Source organism: Mesocricetus auratus, unplaced genomic scaffold, assembly GCF_017639785.1.
Source record: "Mesocricetus auratus isolate SY011 unplaced genomic scaffold, BCM_Maur_2.0 Super-Scaffold_100010, whole genome shotgun sequence".
In the NCBI taxonomy this organism is placed as follows: domain Eukaryota; kingdom Metazoa; phylum Chordata; class Mammalia; order Rodentia; family Cricetidae; genus Mesocricetus; species Mesocricetus auratus.
In genome coordinates this window covers 80,211,112-80,226,345 of record NW_024429194.1, presented here as the reverse complement: position 1 = coordinate 80,226,345, position 15,234 = coordinate 80,211,112, and the positions used below count along the sequence as shown (strand labels likewise).

Here is a 15,234-nt window from a genome sequence, read left to right as displayed (position 1 = left end):
AGGGAGGCTGCAGGGAAGTGGAAGCTGAGGTTCAAATGGAGCCAGTGAGGACAACACTGGATTAAGAGCAACAGCTGCCCAGTGCCCCAGCCCAGGACAAGTACTTCCTAGCCCACGAGCCCACACCACGTGCAGCACAGAGGGAGGAAGGGAGCTCCAGGGAAGACGCCAAAGGGATGGATCCAGAGGTGGGGACATCTGGAGGTTCAGGAAGATATATCTGGTCAGAACATGGCTGAAACCACAGCCCAGCAGCCTACCCTTGCGATCCAAGCTCCATGTGTCCTCACCAGGGGACCTGGAAGATGCTCTGCTCTGCAGGAAGCTTCCAGGGTTATATATAGCCCATTTGCCAGGGCATGACAAGCTCCAGCCCTCTGACAGGGCTTGGGTGCAGGGTTAAGAACTCTGCCCTCTAGAAAGCTGAGTGCACCCAAACCCAAGATGATAAGAACACCATTCAATGCTCTGCCCCACCGCTTTTAAATAGCCTTGGCTGTCCTGGAACTCACTCTATAGACCAGGCTGGCCTCAAGCCCACAGAGCTCCGCCTGCCTCCGCCTCCCAAGTGCTGGGATTAAAGGTGTGCGCCACCACTGCCCAGCTTCTGGGCCCCATTTTTTGTGGTAGTTTTTCTATAAAATGTGGAATCCGTTCCTATTTCTCAGGGAGCTATGAGGATGGAATGAGACAGGGCTTACGAGGCTGCCCACTGAGCAGCCCTGGGTGATGGATGTGTAAGAGGTGTCACCAAGACGTGGAAGGGAGGGACACATGCTGCTGGGCATTGGTGGGCATGCAGTGTGGGAGGAGGCCAGGTGGACAGGCAGGTGTCATGGGAGCCCGCCTGGGCTGTGATCACTGTTCCTAGTGGGGACAACGGGCTCTGAGCCTCCAGAAGCAGGAAATCAGAGATCCCAGGCAAAGATCTCTCAGGTGAGCAGACAGACTGAGGACTAACAGACCAACAGGGTGCTGGCTCCTTCCTCAGCCCCCTTGCACACGTGATTTCTAAGTGCACTCTCTCCTCAGCCCCTTGCACACACACACACACTCTCAGTGCACTCTCCTCAGCCCTTGCACACACACTCTCAGTGCACTCTCCTCAGCCCCTTGCACACACATTCTCAGTGCACTCTCTCCTCAGCCCCTTGCACACACACACTCTCAGTGCACACTCTCCTCAGCCCCTTGCACACACACACTCTCAGTGCACACTCTCCTCAGCCCCTTGCACAACACTCTCAGTGCACTCTCCTCAGCCCCTTGCACACACACTCTCAGTGCACACTCTCCTCAGCCCCTTGCACACACACTCTCAGTGCACACTCTCCTCAGCCCCTTGCACACACACACTCTCAGTGCACTCTCTCCTCAGCCCCTTGCACACACATTCTCAGTGCACTCTCCTCAGCCCTTTGCACACACACACTCTCAGTGCACTCTCTCCTCAGCCCCTTGCACACACATTCTCAGTGCATTCTCCTCAGCCCCTTGCACACACACTCTCAGTGCACACTCTCCTCAGCCCCTTGCACACACACACTCTCAGTGCACTCTCCTCAGCCCCTTGCACCCACACTCTCAGTGCACTCTCTCCTCAGGCCCTTGCACACGCACATTCTCAGTGCACTCTCCTCAGCCCCTTGCACACGCACACTCTCAGTGCAGGCTTCTTCCCAGATTCTTTGCACACACCACTACTCCCTACTAAAGCTCGCCTTCCCTCCTGCTCTGTGCCAGTGTTAAAATGTCTTCCTGTGAGTCTGGTGAGCATCTTCCTCTAGTGACGGCCCTAGCCTGGCCCTTGGAGGTCAGACTCTAAGAATGGTCTCCCCTTGGGAGGCAGAGGCAGGCGGATCTCTGTAAGTTCGAGGCCAGCCTGATCTACAGAGCGAGTTCCAGGACAGCCTCCAAAACTACACAGAGAAACCCTGTCTTAGAAAGAAAAAAAGAGGCCTCCCAGGTTGCCAGATCAATACAGAGACCTATTTGTGAAGCCAAGTTACTAACAAAATAAAACCAGTTAGATAAATTATGTCACAGCCACTCAACTATTGTTGAGTTTTCATATTTAAAATGTTTGGTATTTAAACATTTTGAGACTGGGTCTCATAAGTAGCCCAGGCTAGCCCAAAACTTGCTGTGTAGCCTGAACTAGCCTTAAAGTCAAAGTGATCCTCCTGCCTCCAGGGTTCTGGGATTAGAGTTGCATACCATTGCATCCAGCAAATTTGCTTTACTTTTTTAAAAACTATTTTATTTATTCATTCATTCATTCGTTAGACAGGCTATCACTGTGTAGTTCTGACTGGCCTGGAACTCACAGAGACCTGCCTCTGCCTCCTGAGTGCTAGGATTAAAGGCGTGTAACACCACACCCAGCAAATGAGCTCTTTTTAACTGGCTAGACTGTTTGGTGCTTTTTAAACAAGTGATCCATGTGGAGCTGGCTTCTCTTTAGTGAACTCCAGGCTAAGCTGACACTCAGGAGCCTTCCCAGCTTGGTGAAGGAGGCAGGGAGCGTCCACGTCAGAAGACTGAAAGCCAGCGGGTGGGAAATGACTCAGCCATGCCACAGAGCAGGACAGCACAGCACTGTCGCCCGGACCCGGTGATGCCGAGGAGGCTGGCTGCAGATGGCCTTGCAGCTGTGACCACGGTCTCTTCACCCAAGGCCCAGAGCCCTCAGGCACCCCCAAGGACATGGGTTTCCACTTCACCAGTGCCTCAAAGTTGCTCCAGTCCTAGGGCTAGCAGAAACCAGAATCACTGGCCTTAAAATAGGCCCAGGAACCGAAAACAGCGTTGCTACCACTCCGCACAGACACACTTCCTCCCTCCATGCTGGCCCACAACAGCTAACAACCATCAGCTTGAAGGGTTGCTGCCATCCTGAGAGATTTGCCCAAGGACTGCCAACGGGCCTGAACCTCAGAACAAGAAGCCATCTCTTTGGAGGTTTTTCCCTCAGCCAGCTGTAGCCCACTCCCTTTCTTAACAACTCTAATTCCTGATCCTAAAAAGAATCCTATGGGCAGACATTCCAACAGACATCCTCACCCGGGACATCAGCTCAGCCTGAGCTGGCTCCCTCAGAGCTTATGCTGAGCCCATGCACGCCATGCTGCTTTTCTGTAATTCACATGTCCCCACAGAGCCTGCCTCCTTTTTTACAGTCAGGACATAGAGGTGGTGCTTGGCCACAGTCCTCCTCCCTTCCAGCCATACCTCCCAGGGGATCCCCAGCCACCACTTAAACCCAGCAATATCTATCTGCCTGGAAAAGTGCCAGGTCAGCTGGGGGTGCACGGGGCCCATCCCACTTCAAAAGGTGACCCCAGCGGCCCAGCGCACGTGAGAACATGGTTCATAGGAGGCAGCAGTTCCTCCTTCATCTTTCTTGAACCTTCTCCAGGCTGTCTCTCACTGGCCTCGGCTGGGGTTGGCCAGGCCTCCTAGCTCTGTGACCTCAGGAGGTCCCTCTGTAGAGCAGCTTCCTCACCTTGTGAAACGGGGTAGTGGCAGAGCCTCTCTCCACAGGAGCCAAGCTATAGCAAATGCTACAGGTGCAGGAGCATCTGGCCTGACACCTGCCCAGGCCAAAGCCACACCTACAAAGCTCGCAGAGGCCAGTCCTGAGAAGCACCACATTCTCAGACACTCCACCCAAGTCACTGCTCCAGCCTCAACTCTCACAGCCCCCTCCCCAGACTGCCCAGCGTCTCCTCCTCCATCCAGCCCCTCCCAGACTCAGGTCTGCCCAGAGGCCAACAGCATTCACAAACCCCTCCCGTGAGTAGTCTCTTGTGCACGTGACCCTTTCCTTGGTCCATCTCAGCCAAGCAAGCGTACGTGCCGACCTGGGGGACACAAGGCCACACTGGCACACTGAAGACAGGTCTGGGCAGGCCTCTGCTCTGTGCAGAGCCTGAACTCAGCTACACCCTGCCACTTGTGGTCGAAGGCACAACACCACCCCTCCAAACCTGTGTTCCAGGCAGTGCCAGGAGACCTATGGCTTAGACACACACTTCAGGGATAAACAGAAAGAATGAACACAAAGCACTCAGCACCCAGACAGGCGAAGACCCCTACACCATCTATCAGGCAAGGCCGCCCAACACCCAGGCCCGAGGCCTTCAAAATTACTCAGCCAAGACAGAGACAAAGCAGCAAGATGTGGGCCCCGGCCCCCCAGAACTCACACTGGTTGGTGAAACTGCCTATTTATAAAAGACCCTGCCTGTGTTGCTATTCGGGACCGGGGAGGAGTCCCAGCCCTATGAGAAGCAGTGGGCCTTTATCACATGGGTGAGTACCAACCAGTCAGGTAGGCCAGAGATCTCTGGGAGCTACAGAGCCGTAAGTAGTTTCCTGTGGGAACACCAAAATCTTGCATGGGCAGCCACAATCTTGGCTGCTTCCAGTAGACTTTTTACTTAACCTGGCAATCACCTACGCAGCTGTATTCTGTCTTCCCTGAGAGATGGTGCCCTGCAATAAAACAAGAACCAGCTTCAATCCCTGGCGCACAGCAGGTGCTCAAAAAATGTTTTGACTGAGGCCAACACAGAAGAGAGTAAAAAAAATCAGAATTGTAGCTACAAGGCGCCTTTCATCCTGAGAGCCAAGTGACCATCCTTACGCAGATAGGGCCAGCAACTTCGTCCTATCTTATAAACAGACACCGACTCAGACAGGATAATAGCTGTCCCAGAGGCTCCCTGGACACCTCACAAACAAACAAACAAAAAAACAGCCTGAGAGGACACAGCATAGCTCTGAGTAACAAGCTTTGCTTAAACACCTAAACTCATTCATAATGGGCTGGGTGTGTCACTGGGTCATAAAGCACGTGTTTAGCATGAGGCTCTCAGTCCACTTCCCAACACCAATAAATTTATTAATAGACCCAACAGGTTGTCACAGCTGTAAAGTGAGGATGGCAGATGGAATCCAAAGGACAAAACTGAAACAAAAATGCAAAGCTGTCCGACAGGCCGAGGGGGTAACTGACTGCTTGCCAGGTGTCCAGACCCCTGACAGGGCTCTGAGTTCCTACATTCTAAGTGTGCGGGCCAACCGTCAGGCCTACGATGGGCAGCATCCACCATCAACTTGACAGGATCTAAAATCACTTAAAAAACAAGCCTGTGGGCAAGGCTTTGAGGGATCATCTGGACTGGGTTAATCCATGTGGGGAAAGCCACCATGAACATAGACAGACACATCTCACGGGGGCGGAGTCCTGGACAGCACAAAAAGGAGAACATGAACTTGGTGCCAGCATTTACCTATCTCTCTCTCTGCTTCCTGGTGCAGATGCCATATTACCAGCCGCCTCAAACACCTGCTGCCATGATGAACTCTACCCTTGAATTTTGAGCCAAAACAAACCAGTCCTGACCGAAGTTGCTATTGTTAGGTATTTTGTGGCAGCAACTCACAAAGTATCCAATGCAAGGCTCTAACCCAACTGGGATGTAAATCCCTGCCAGGCTTGCCCCTTCCTCTCTGAACACCAGGTTTCTCGTGTGAAAAGAACAGTCTCTTCTAAGAGGCAAAGGCTCAATCCTCCTTGGCCATCCACACAGCAGGGAAATGCTTCATTTGTTCCTGACATGTTTACTGAGGTCAGGCTGTGTACATGATCCCATGTCAGGCACCAACAGGAGGACTGGGCAGTGCCCTCGTGGCTCCTGATTGCTGGAGGGACAGCCACACAGCTCATGACAAAGCCACAGTCGTGGCAATCATCTAGGACAGGGGGGACAGGGCTATGTGACTGGGTGTGGAGGATGGGTTCCAGGTGACAGGAGAGAACTGAGATTCCAAGGAGACCTCGAAGTGCGTGAGGGGCAAATGAGCAGGAGCAGCTTCCCATGCAGACAAAGCAGCAGCAGCACACACAGACTCCCACAGCCTCAAAGCGCTAGTGTCTAAGAATGAGAGGGTGAGGGGGCCTGGCGTATGAACGAGGACTGGAGGCTGGGAGACGTGGCAGACCTGACAGGCAGAGCAGGCCTGGCTGGGTCCGCAGGGAGGATCTGGGGTCATACTAGCCAGCGGTCAGCCAGCTGTGCCACTTCCTCACCGGGTTGCCCCTGAGCAAGACTCCTCACGGGTGGCAGACTATATTCATGCTTGGCAAACGTGATACGGTGTCAGGGTTGAACTAACCGGGCATGCGCAGGGCACCTGGCATGCAGTGAGTTCCCAGGTAAGGCTCGGTTATGGGCGTACGGCTCTCAGGGAATGACCGTACAGGCCGTCTAGGAGGGGAGACTGTAACAGGAGTGATGATACTCTCAGGTCAAGAACAACAGAGGTGGGTGTGTGTAGAGGAGACAGTGAAGGGGCTACCTGGAGCTGCTGACATCACAGGGCTGAGGAGTTTGCAACAGATGGTCCCCCAGACCCTCCCCAATTCAGACATTCTGTGCCAAGTGACAGCTGGTCATGACAGGCGGGCACACAGTAGGTGCTCATATACTGAGCCCATTAATAAGGGTTTTCTAATTGGCTACAAGCCATTCTCTGGACACCTTATTGAAGAAACCACTAAAATCTACAGTGTTCATTCATTCCCACCTCAGAAGACACCCCCAGGTGGCCATACCTGCCTAACAAGAGAACTCCACTAAAGGTGAGCTGTGCTAGACCCTGAGGCCTGAGAGGGTCAGGTGCTAACAGGCCTCCTTCAAAAAAGAATTGAAATCTACTTCCTGTCCTCACCAAGACTCCAGGGCGTGGCCTACCAAGGGACCTCGAGTGCCAGGCTTTACCCTGTCCCTGCTACTCTGTGGCCTTACCACTTTGGGGCAATGATCGAATCTAGAAGGCTGTCACCTCCCCAAAGGGGAGAAAAGGAAAAAAGCCTAAGCCAGGAGGGAGGTTGGGGTGAGGGGACACTAACATCATGGAATGAAGTCATTCCTTGCATGAAGAAGGGAGGGGTCTTCTTGCAGAGAAAATGACAAGCCAGAGACTATAGTGGCAGGGGCTCCTCTACATGGCTAAGGGCAAATGCATCAATAATGCATGACCTCTCATCCAAGAAGACCCCACCCACACCTACAGTCCCAGGTCCTTTCAAACAATGAGACACCCCCCACCTCATCCAGCTGACGAATGGCGCCTTAGACTAGAATCACACCCAGAGAGGCTGCAGCAAGCCCTGATCCCTGTGCCAAGTAGGTGGGGTCAAGGGGCAGAGGCCCAACAGGTCCCTGATAGAGCTAATGGACAAGAAGGCCTTTGGGTGAAGAAAGACAAAGGCTACAACAAGCAGGAGACACATCCTTCCATGTGGGCTGGGGATGCGATCAGGACACTGCCTTGCGCGCTGGACTAAAGCTCTCCCGAAATCTCACGCCCACACTCCCCGCCGCAGCAGTGGGGCCCCCGGGTCTTCCTGGAGAAGACAGGAGACTTGCAGAACCGCGAAGAGGAAGGAGGAGCTGGGGCAGACATCCTGACAGTCAGAGGGAGACGGAGACTCAAAGACACACAAAGCTCGGGGTTCTGTGGCACCGAAATGACAGAGACTTGGGGTCCCGAGAGACAGGGCGCAGGACCGTGGCGACGCACGGAGGACAGGGGGCCCAGGGGGACGCGCGGAGGTGGACACGCGCGGACAGTCGCGCGCGCTCCCGGCACCGGCACCGGCACTCACCCAGGCCGCAGACCTCGCGGCGCAGGTTGAGGCGACCGCGCTCCTCCGCTATGGCGCGCAGCATGTGGTGCAACGAGCGCTCCTCCTCTTCGGCGCCGTCCGCGGGCTCCCGGGAAGCGGCCGGTTGCGTGGACGGTCCAGCCCGGAGCCCCGCGGGCGCGGACGCCGAGGCACAGGCCCGGCCCGGCGGCCGCGCGGAGGCCATGCCGGGCCCCGGCTCATCGCCCGCGCCGCGCCCGCGGGGGCCCCCGGCACGCCCCGCCGCCCGTGCCCCGCCGCCGGCCGCCGCGAGCACCAGTGAAGCCACAATCCGCTTTTGTGCGCGTCGCCGCCGCCGCCGCCGCCGCTGACCTCGGAGCACAGGCCAGTACTGCGAGCCTCCGCTCCGCCGCCGCCCGCGCGCGTCCGACACCGCCCAGGCCACGCCCCTGACACAGTCACGCCCATAAACCCGCCCTTTCTCCGCCTCCCGCACGCAAGATCCCCACCCCTTATTCTCAAAACCCCGCCCTACTTTCCGGCTAAGGCGGTGAGTTGTCCCTGGTCCTGCCCCCTCTCCTGGCCCCTCCTACTTCCTTGCGGCCAGCTTCGGCCAACTTCGAACGCCCACCGCGGCCTCGCTGCAACCTGTCGCGTGATGCCCTTCCCACATCTTCCTTGGCCTCCTGACCTTCCCTGCTGCACTTGTTCCCCCACCGGGAGCCCCCCCTTCTCCAGCCCCACCCCGCCCACGACCTCCCTCCAGTAGAGTCACGCCTCTGAGCCTCCCCCTCTACGCCGCACTGATTTTGCGCTTTGTCACCGCCCTGTGCATCCCCTCCTGTTTCCCTTCTGTCTCCACCACACCAGCTTATTTCTTCCTGAACCTTCCACCTAGGTTCTGCTGAGAACTTGCTTCCCAGAACTCTGCAAAAAGTGGTTACTTCTGGGGGCCGCTGTGCAGGATGGGACGCCTCAGTTCCCTTGGCTGTACACCGGGGGAGGGGCCTGGGAAGTTGTTCCCTGACTTCTTAGCGCCTGTGCTGAGGAGGTACGTAGAGGGCAGAGGTGAATGAGGTCAGCTGACATGGGATTCTGATGAAGGCCAAAGTCCAGCTAGACAACAACCCCTGAGCTAAGAGAGGAGGATCCAGGGAAGTAGCCGCCAGAGGCCGCCTTCTGACCTCACCCCGTGGTCCTTTCCCAGGATGGCAGTAAGTGGCCATGAACCGCTGCTGTCAGCCAGCTGCGTCTCCAGTGTCAGCTCCTGTCCCGATGTTTCACCCCATCTAGAGCGCCTTCTCCCCATTTCTCCTCTCCTTTGGGTCCCAGTGTCCTCAAAAACCCACCTTGCCTGGCTCTCCTGTTCCTATTTCTCTACACAGTACCCTCTACACACACACACACACACACACACACACACACACACACACACACACACACACTGACATCACATTGCATAGCTGCAGAAGGCGTCAAGGCCTCACCAGGAACCAAAGCACCCAGCACCATTATTATGTTGGACTTGGCAGACATCAGAATGGTGAGAAAGCAAACACCTGTTGTTTAAGCCATGGTATTTCGCCACGGTGATGCTGTGTGTTCTGCAAGCCTGTCTTCTGCCAGCTGTATTCCCGGTGCCCAGAAAATTCAGGGACGTGATGGAGAGTGGAGGAGAGAGGTCGGCCAAGGAAGATTGCGTTGGGGAGGTATGGCATCAAGAGGTGTGGAAATCACTCCAGAGCAAGAAATGGGCAGCATCGATCCGCTAATCTAGAGATTGGTGCCGCTGTCCCCTGACACCCTCAGGGCAGGGCCTGACTCTGACTCCTTCCATGGTCCCAGAGTCACACACAGAAGGGACTCTGTAAAAAAGATGTGCATCGAGAAAATTAATGGCCTTTGACCCCCATCTGCTAAAGAGGACACAGCATGAAGGTTGAGGTGACCAAGTCTGAGTCTGGAGCTGAGGTTTGGCTGTTGAGCCTGAGGGGAAGGGTATGGCCATCAGACAGTGTGTGTGAGCTCTCAAAAGCTGGCAGCAGACTGCTTCTTTTCTTCCAGGGAAGCCACACCACTGCCTACACATCCCCACTGGCAGGCCAGGCTCTTGCCTGAAATCCTTGCTGCTCCAACAAAGTAGTCACCATCAGGGCTCCCCTACCCTGGGAAGCCTTCTGAGGAGTTTGGCCAAAGACTGTGTCTTTAGCGACTTCCCAATCCCTTGTCCTGGACCCTGCACAGCTGCCTCCAAAGGATCAATGTCAAATCAACTCATCCCAATTTCCCTGACCTCCATCCCAGGACAGGTGCCAGAATGTATTTGCTGAATAAACAGGCGGATGTTAATTGGATTTTCTCATTAGTAATACTCATTGTCCGCATGGGGACTCCTCCCAGCGGCAGGTAGAGGATGTCTTACACTGGACGAGCATGCCACAGCTTCCCCGCTTTTCTTAATATGGACTAAGTGATCAGCACCCAGACCAAGACACAGTTGAGAAGCAGGTTGAGTACGTGTGTGGTCAGGTCATGTCTTTCAAGTGGAGAGCAAGCTGGCTGGATGGTGCACACCTATTGATCCAAGCTGTCAGGCTGGGAGGGCCGTGGACCAGTGAGATAGCTCGTCGGATTAATGAGCCTGCCACCGAGCCTGACCGTCTGAGTTCAATACTCCAGATCTACTTGATGGAGGGAGAGAACCAGCTCTGACTAGTTTTCCTCTGACCTCCACATGTGTGTTGTGGTATACATGCCCACACACATGAACATATGCAAACAAAAGGATTGGCTGGACTGTCAGCATGGGCCTGTAAGACTAAAAAAAGCTGCCAGAAAGACTTGATAATGATAAATGCCTTGTTAGTCCTGTGGGGCTCGGCTGGATCCTAACCCCCTATAGAGCCATAGATAATAAGTGTGTCTTCTTAGTTGTGTTTAATATTAATTCGTTGTGGCAGAAAAAAAAACTTAAGCTATAAATAACCCGGATTCGCCTTTGTCTGGCCAGTCTGCTGGTTTTCTATAGTTCTGCTCTTCCAGAACACACGGAAGGGAACCCAGTGGCTCCCAACTGCAGCACTTCATTCCATGAAGTTCCTCAGGCCCTGGAACAGTGAAGCCAAGTTTAGCACAACTGGAAACCAACTACGAGTCATTCTCTTTAATGGGTCAGTTGCTTGATTTTTCATGTTACGGCCTGCCTAGTACGAGCAGGTGGTGTCTGTGGGTCCATTTTTAGCTTTACCTATTTGGGGATAACCTTACTCTAAGAGCTAGTCAGGACGAATGCCCGTGGACTCCTTACCTCGTGCTTTAAGTGACCGGAAGCCTAGAGACCTGCTAGAGAAGATGCTAGTTCATTAGAGTCCCATGCCACCAGCTGTCTCCATCAGCTGTGTCTACTGCCTATCCAGTGCAGTGAGAGACTGGATAGTCCCCACTGCCCCTAACCTTACTGTCCTGTCGGTCTATGATTGGATCTCCAATGGGAAACAGACGGCAATCAGTCAATGCTCAGGGTAGGCAGATTACAACCATCCCACCAAGGAACAAGTTCAAGGGTTCTTCTGTCCTCCCCTGAAAACCTGCTAAAGGCAACAGCTTGCTGGGCGGTGGCAGTGCACACTTGCAGCTTCCTGGCCTGATGTTCTTATGGCCCAGGGTTCTCCCACTTGCTCAGAACCTGTTCCTTGCTTTTGAACCTGATCCTCATGCCTTCATCTCCTGGTGCTGAGATCACAGGTGTACACTACCACACAGGGCTCCCCAGCCTCTGTTTCACCTGGGAAGTTAAATGCAGCCATCCCCAGGACTAGACTGCAAGGGCGCTTGTTATGGAATATTATTTTAACTAGGCAAAGATGTATTACATTAGTTTATGCTGCAGAATATTGCTTTAACTGTGTAAAGGCGTGTTACTTTTTTATGCTTCATTTGTGTAATGATGTAAAGATGTGTGTTCAGTTATGTAAAGAAAAGTTGCACCTGTTTCATCTTGCATGCCTAAGACACCTGATTGGTCTGATAAAAAGCTGAATGGCCAATAGCTAAGCTGAGAAAGGATAGGTGGAGCTAGCAGGCAGAGAGAATGAATAGGAGAATAAATCTAGGCTCAGAAAGGAAGGAAGGAACTAGAGAGGAGGAGGAGAGATGCCGCCATAGAGAAGCCGTGAAAGAAAGATCTACAGAAGAAAGGTAATAAGCCCCCGTGGGGCAAACGGTAGATAAACATAAACAGGACAATATAAAGTTAAAAGAGCTAACCAGAAGCATGCCTAGGCCAGGCCAAGCACTCAAAACTGGTAACAAGTCTCTGTGTCATGACTGATTGGTGACCCAAATGAAAAAGCCTGGTACAGGCCCCTCCTTTTGTCATCCTGCTGCAAGTGAAACGGCCCACTGTTAAGTTCCTCTTAACTCCCTTCTCTCTTCTGCCCTTTTTCTAATGTCATGAAATAAAGGCATTTTGTGTATGTGGTGTTTGTATATATGTGTGTACATGCTCATGTGTGTGCTCATATGTGTAAGTATGACTATGTAGTGTGCAAAGTGCTTGTATGTATGTGTGTGCATGCTCTGTGTGTGTGTGTGTGTGCATGCTCATGTGTATGCATGAACTATATAGTGGGCAGAGTGTTTGTATGAATGTGTGCACATGCTCATGTGTGTATGTATGACTATGTAGTGGGGCAGAGGTTGGTTTCAGGTATTACTCTGCCTCCATCTTGTTTTTAAAAAATAGGTGAGCCTAGAGCTCACCAATTATGCTAAACCAGCTGGTCAGCAAGTCCTGGTGACAACTGCTCAGTGCCAGAGTTGACAACATGTGCCACTGAGTCCAGCTTTAAAAAATATGGATTATTACTCTATGTGTATGTTTTGCCTGCATGTATGTCTGTGCACCAGACGTGCCAGAAGAAGGTGTTGGAGTTCCTGGAACTGACGTTAACAGTTATGAGCTGCCATGTGGGGCTGGGAATTGGACCTGGGGTCTCTGGAAGAGCAACCAGTGCTCTTGACCACTGAGCCATCTCTCCAGCCCCCAAGTTCAGCTTTTTATGTGTGTGCTGGGGATCTGAACTCAGGTCCTCATGCTTGTATGGCAAGCATTTTACTGAACCATCTCCCCAGCCTCCAAAGAGTTATCTAGAATTCTCTCATTAGCACTCTATTTTTCTTTTAATAGCTCCCACTGAAACTGCGCTGAAAGGGACAACCTTACAACTATAATTAGATGCTGATGCCTTGGTGAGAAGGAAGGAGTCACAGATTTTGAAAGCAACACCTTATAGAATTGACATCGGAGAGACTTGGGATAACATTATTTTTGCACTAAGAATTTGAACCCAGGGTCTCAAACATGCTGGCAAGTGCTCTCCTACTGGGCTATATATCCTCAGCCATTTGGGATGTTTTGATTTTGAAACAGGGTCTTGCTAAGTATCCTAAATAGACTGAATCCCTAGCTGTCCTGGAACTCACTCTGTGGACCAGGCTGGCCTCAAACTCACAGAGATCTGCCTGCCTCTGCCTCCCCAGTGCTGGGGTTAAAGATGTACCCCACCACCACCCCTGGATAGAGAAACTTTTCCGAAGCCCAAACTTGAATCCTTTCCTATTCTGCAGCTGGGACTGAGTGCCCTGGAGCCCCCGCCTCTCCCTCCTGTTACTTGCTGCCATCCTTCCACTCTTACTGTAAATTCCTTTGTCTAGAAAGTTCCTTCCCATCAAGTTCAGGCATCATTTTTCCAAGGAAGTGCTGAGAATCTGTGACCCAGTTTCCAGGTCTGGTTTTTCCTGATCCCTAAGAGCCTGTTCCTACCCAGAACCCCTGTGTCCTTCCAAGCTACTACATCACGATTTGGAGGAAGAAGTGAACTAGAGGAAGAGAGACTGGATTGGGGGATGGGGATGGGGGCAAGGGAATGTAGTTCTTGGGTGTGATTCTAGACCCTTGGGGAGGAGCACAGCTGTTTTCCCTCAGGAGCTGACACACAGAAAGCCTTCCATAAATGCTTTGTGTTGAATCAGTGAAAGGGAAGTGAACATGGGTAGGATTGTAGAGGGCTTGGAGGTCCTTGTGCTCACAGATAGACACTAGGGAAACCAGGCACATTAAATATGCAGACTTGTCTCTTCAATGGAAGGGATATACACATGTTTTCCACCCAGAAGGCTGGGAATGGATGTTGATAACCTGGTGATCTGTGCTATCTGTAAGGTCTGCCACACCCGAATCCCCCAGACTATTGGCTTATCCTGGACCCTTCCCCCCAGACCTTTATCGTGAGCATTGTTCTCAGTCAATAGAACCCATCCCTGGGGGAGATGTCACTGTGGTGGTTAGAAAGAGGTCCCCAAAGGGATTGGCACTGATGAAGTGGGTGTGGTCTTGTTGGAGTGGGTGTGGCCTTGTTGGAGGAAGTGTGTCACTGTGGGTGTGGGCTTTGAGGTCTCATGTATGCTACACCTAGTGATGCAGTACACTTCCTGTTGCTTCCACATCAGCGTATAGCAGCTACCTCTTCAGCACCACACCTGCCTGCATGCCGCGTGATGATAATGGACTGAACCTCTGAAATGTAAGTGAGCCGCCGCAATGAAATGGTTTTCTCTCCACAGCAATAGAAACCCTGAGACAGAGACCTCTTAATGGCCCAGACCACACCAGATCCTCCCCTAGGCCCTTAAACTATAGAACTCATCTTAGGGAAGAGGTCACGCATACTTTGCAAAGGACTTGATGTAGCTACACCTTAAGCTTTATTGAGATAATTGTTACTGGGAAACATGCTTACAATAAATAGTCAGGGTCAAACTTTAGAAGTTTAAAATATCCGCAGCTGACTACATTGTATTGAGCTGGACTTCCTTCTTGCCTCATACAAATTGCTACTCTGCTGGCTGTGGTGTGTACAGAGGACCCTCCCCCACACACACACTCTGGATGAGGCCAGGGTTGCTGCTAGCGGTCAGTGACAGTCAAGGTGGTCGCTGGAGGGACAGGCCAGCAGTAACACGTTGTTCTAACGGGTATGAGAGGCATATGCATGTCCAGAGCACCTCTCCAGGACACCTGGCTCCCTGGCTGCTGCGGACCACAGCTGTACCTGGCACAACAGAACTTTTAAAAGGCTCTTTCTGTTTAAGAAGCTAAAGTAGGCTTCAGCTAAAGGAGCTCTTAGCCTTCTCAAAGTTTTCTTAGGAGCCAGCAGGTCACAGGTAGAGGGGCCAGGACCGCGAGGCCGTGGTCAGGGGCGGAGGAGAAAGGTAAACGTAAGATCAAAAACAGCAGCAACAAAGGAGACTTGGATTCGAGTCTTACCCAAGCCCATCGTGTGCAGTGACTGGCTGCCCCTTCCCGGCCACAGACCTCAGTTTCCCCGTGAGTCGAGAAGGAAGTGCACATCGGCAGAATGCCTCTTCCTTCTAGATGCTGCCTGCTGGGAGGAACAGGGAAGTGTCATCCCTACTTCTGCTGACAGACACCGTGCCCTCCCACGCAGTTCACAGGGCCCTGTGCGGGCTCCATGGGAAGATGTCCGACAGCCCCTGCATGCCTAGACTCTGTGTGG

General features: G+C 52.8%; 1 protein-coding gene and 1 long non-coding RNA gene across 4 annotated transcripts in view; one reads left to right on the top strand and one right to left on the bottom strand.

Annotated features, from left to right (window-relative positions):
• Kiaa0930 (KIAA0930 ortholog) overlaps positions 1 to 7,954 on the bottom strand; it is a 43,533-nt gene extending 35,579 nt beyond the window's left edge. Inside the window, exons 1-2 of one of the 3 annotated variants that reach the window (XM_040754040.1) lie at positions 7,679 to 7,954; positions 4,459 to 4,497 (exon numbers count right to left, since the gene is read on the bottom strand). In XM_040754040.1, coding sequence (XP_040609974.1) covers positions 4,459 to 4,497; positions 7,679 to 7,883 — 244 coding nt within the window. In that variant the 5' untranslated portion in view covers positions 7,884 to 7,954. Of the gene's footprint in view, positions 1 to 4,326; positions 4,437 to 4,458; positions 4,498 to 7,678 lie in introns of those variants that run through there. The other 2 variants (XM_040754041.1, XM_040754042.1) reach the window with 2 other exon arrangements.
• Positions 7,955 to 8,090: 136 nt separating this feature from the next.
• On the top strand, positions 8,091 to 12,132 carry LOC121142923. The gene is made up of 2 exons (XR_005880086.1): positions 8,091 to 8,708; positions 9,722 to 12,132. It is a non-coding gene; the product is annotated as an uncharacterized LOC121142923 (long non-coding RNA).
• The last annotated feature ends 3,102 nt before the right edge of the window (positions 12,133 to 15,234 follow it).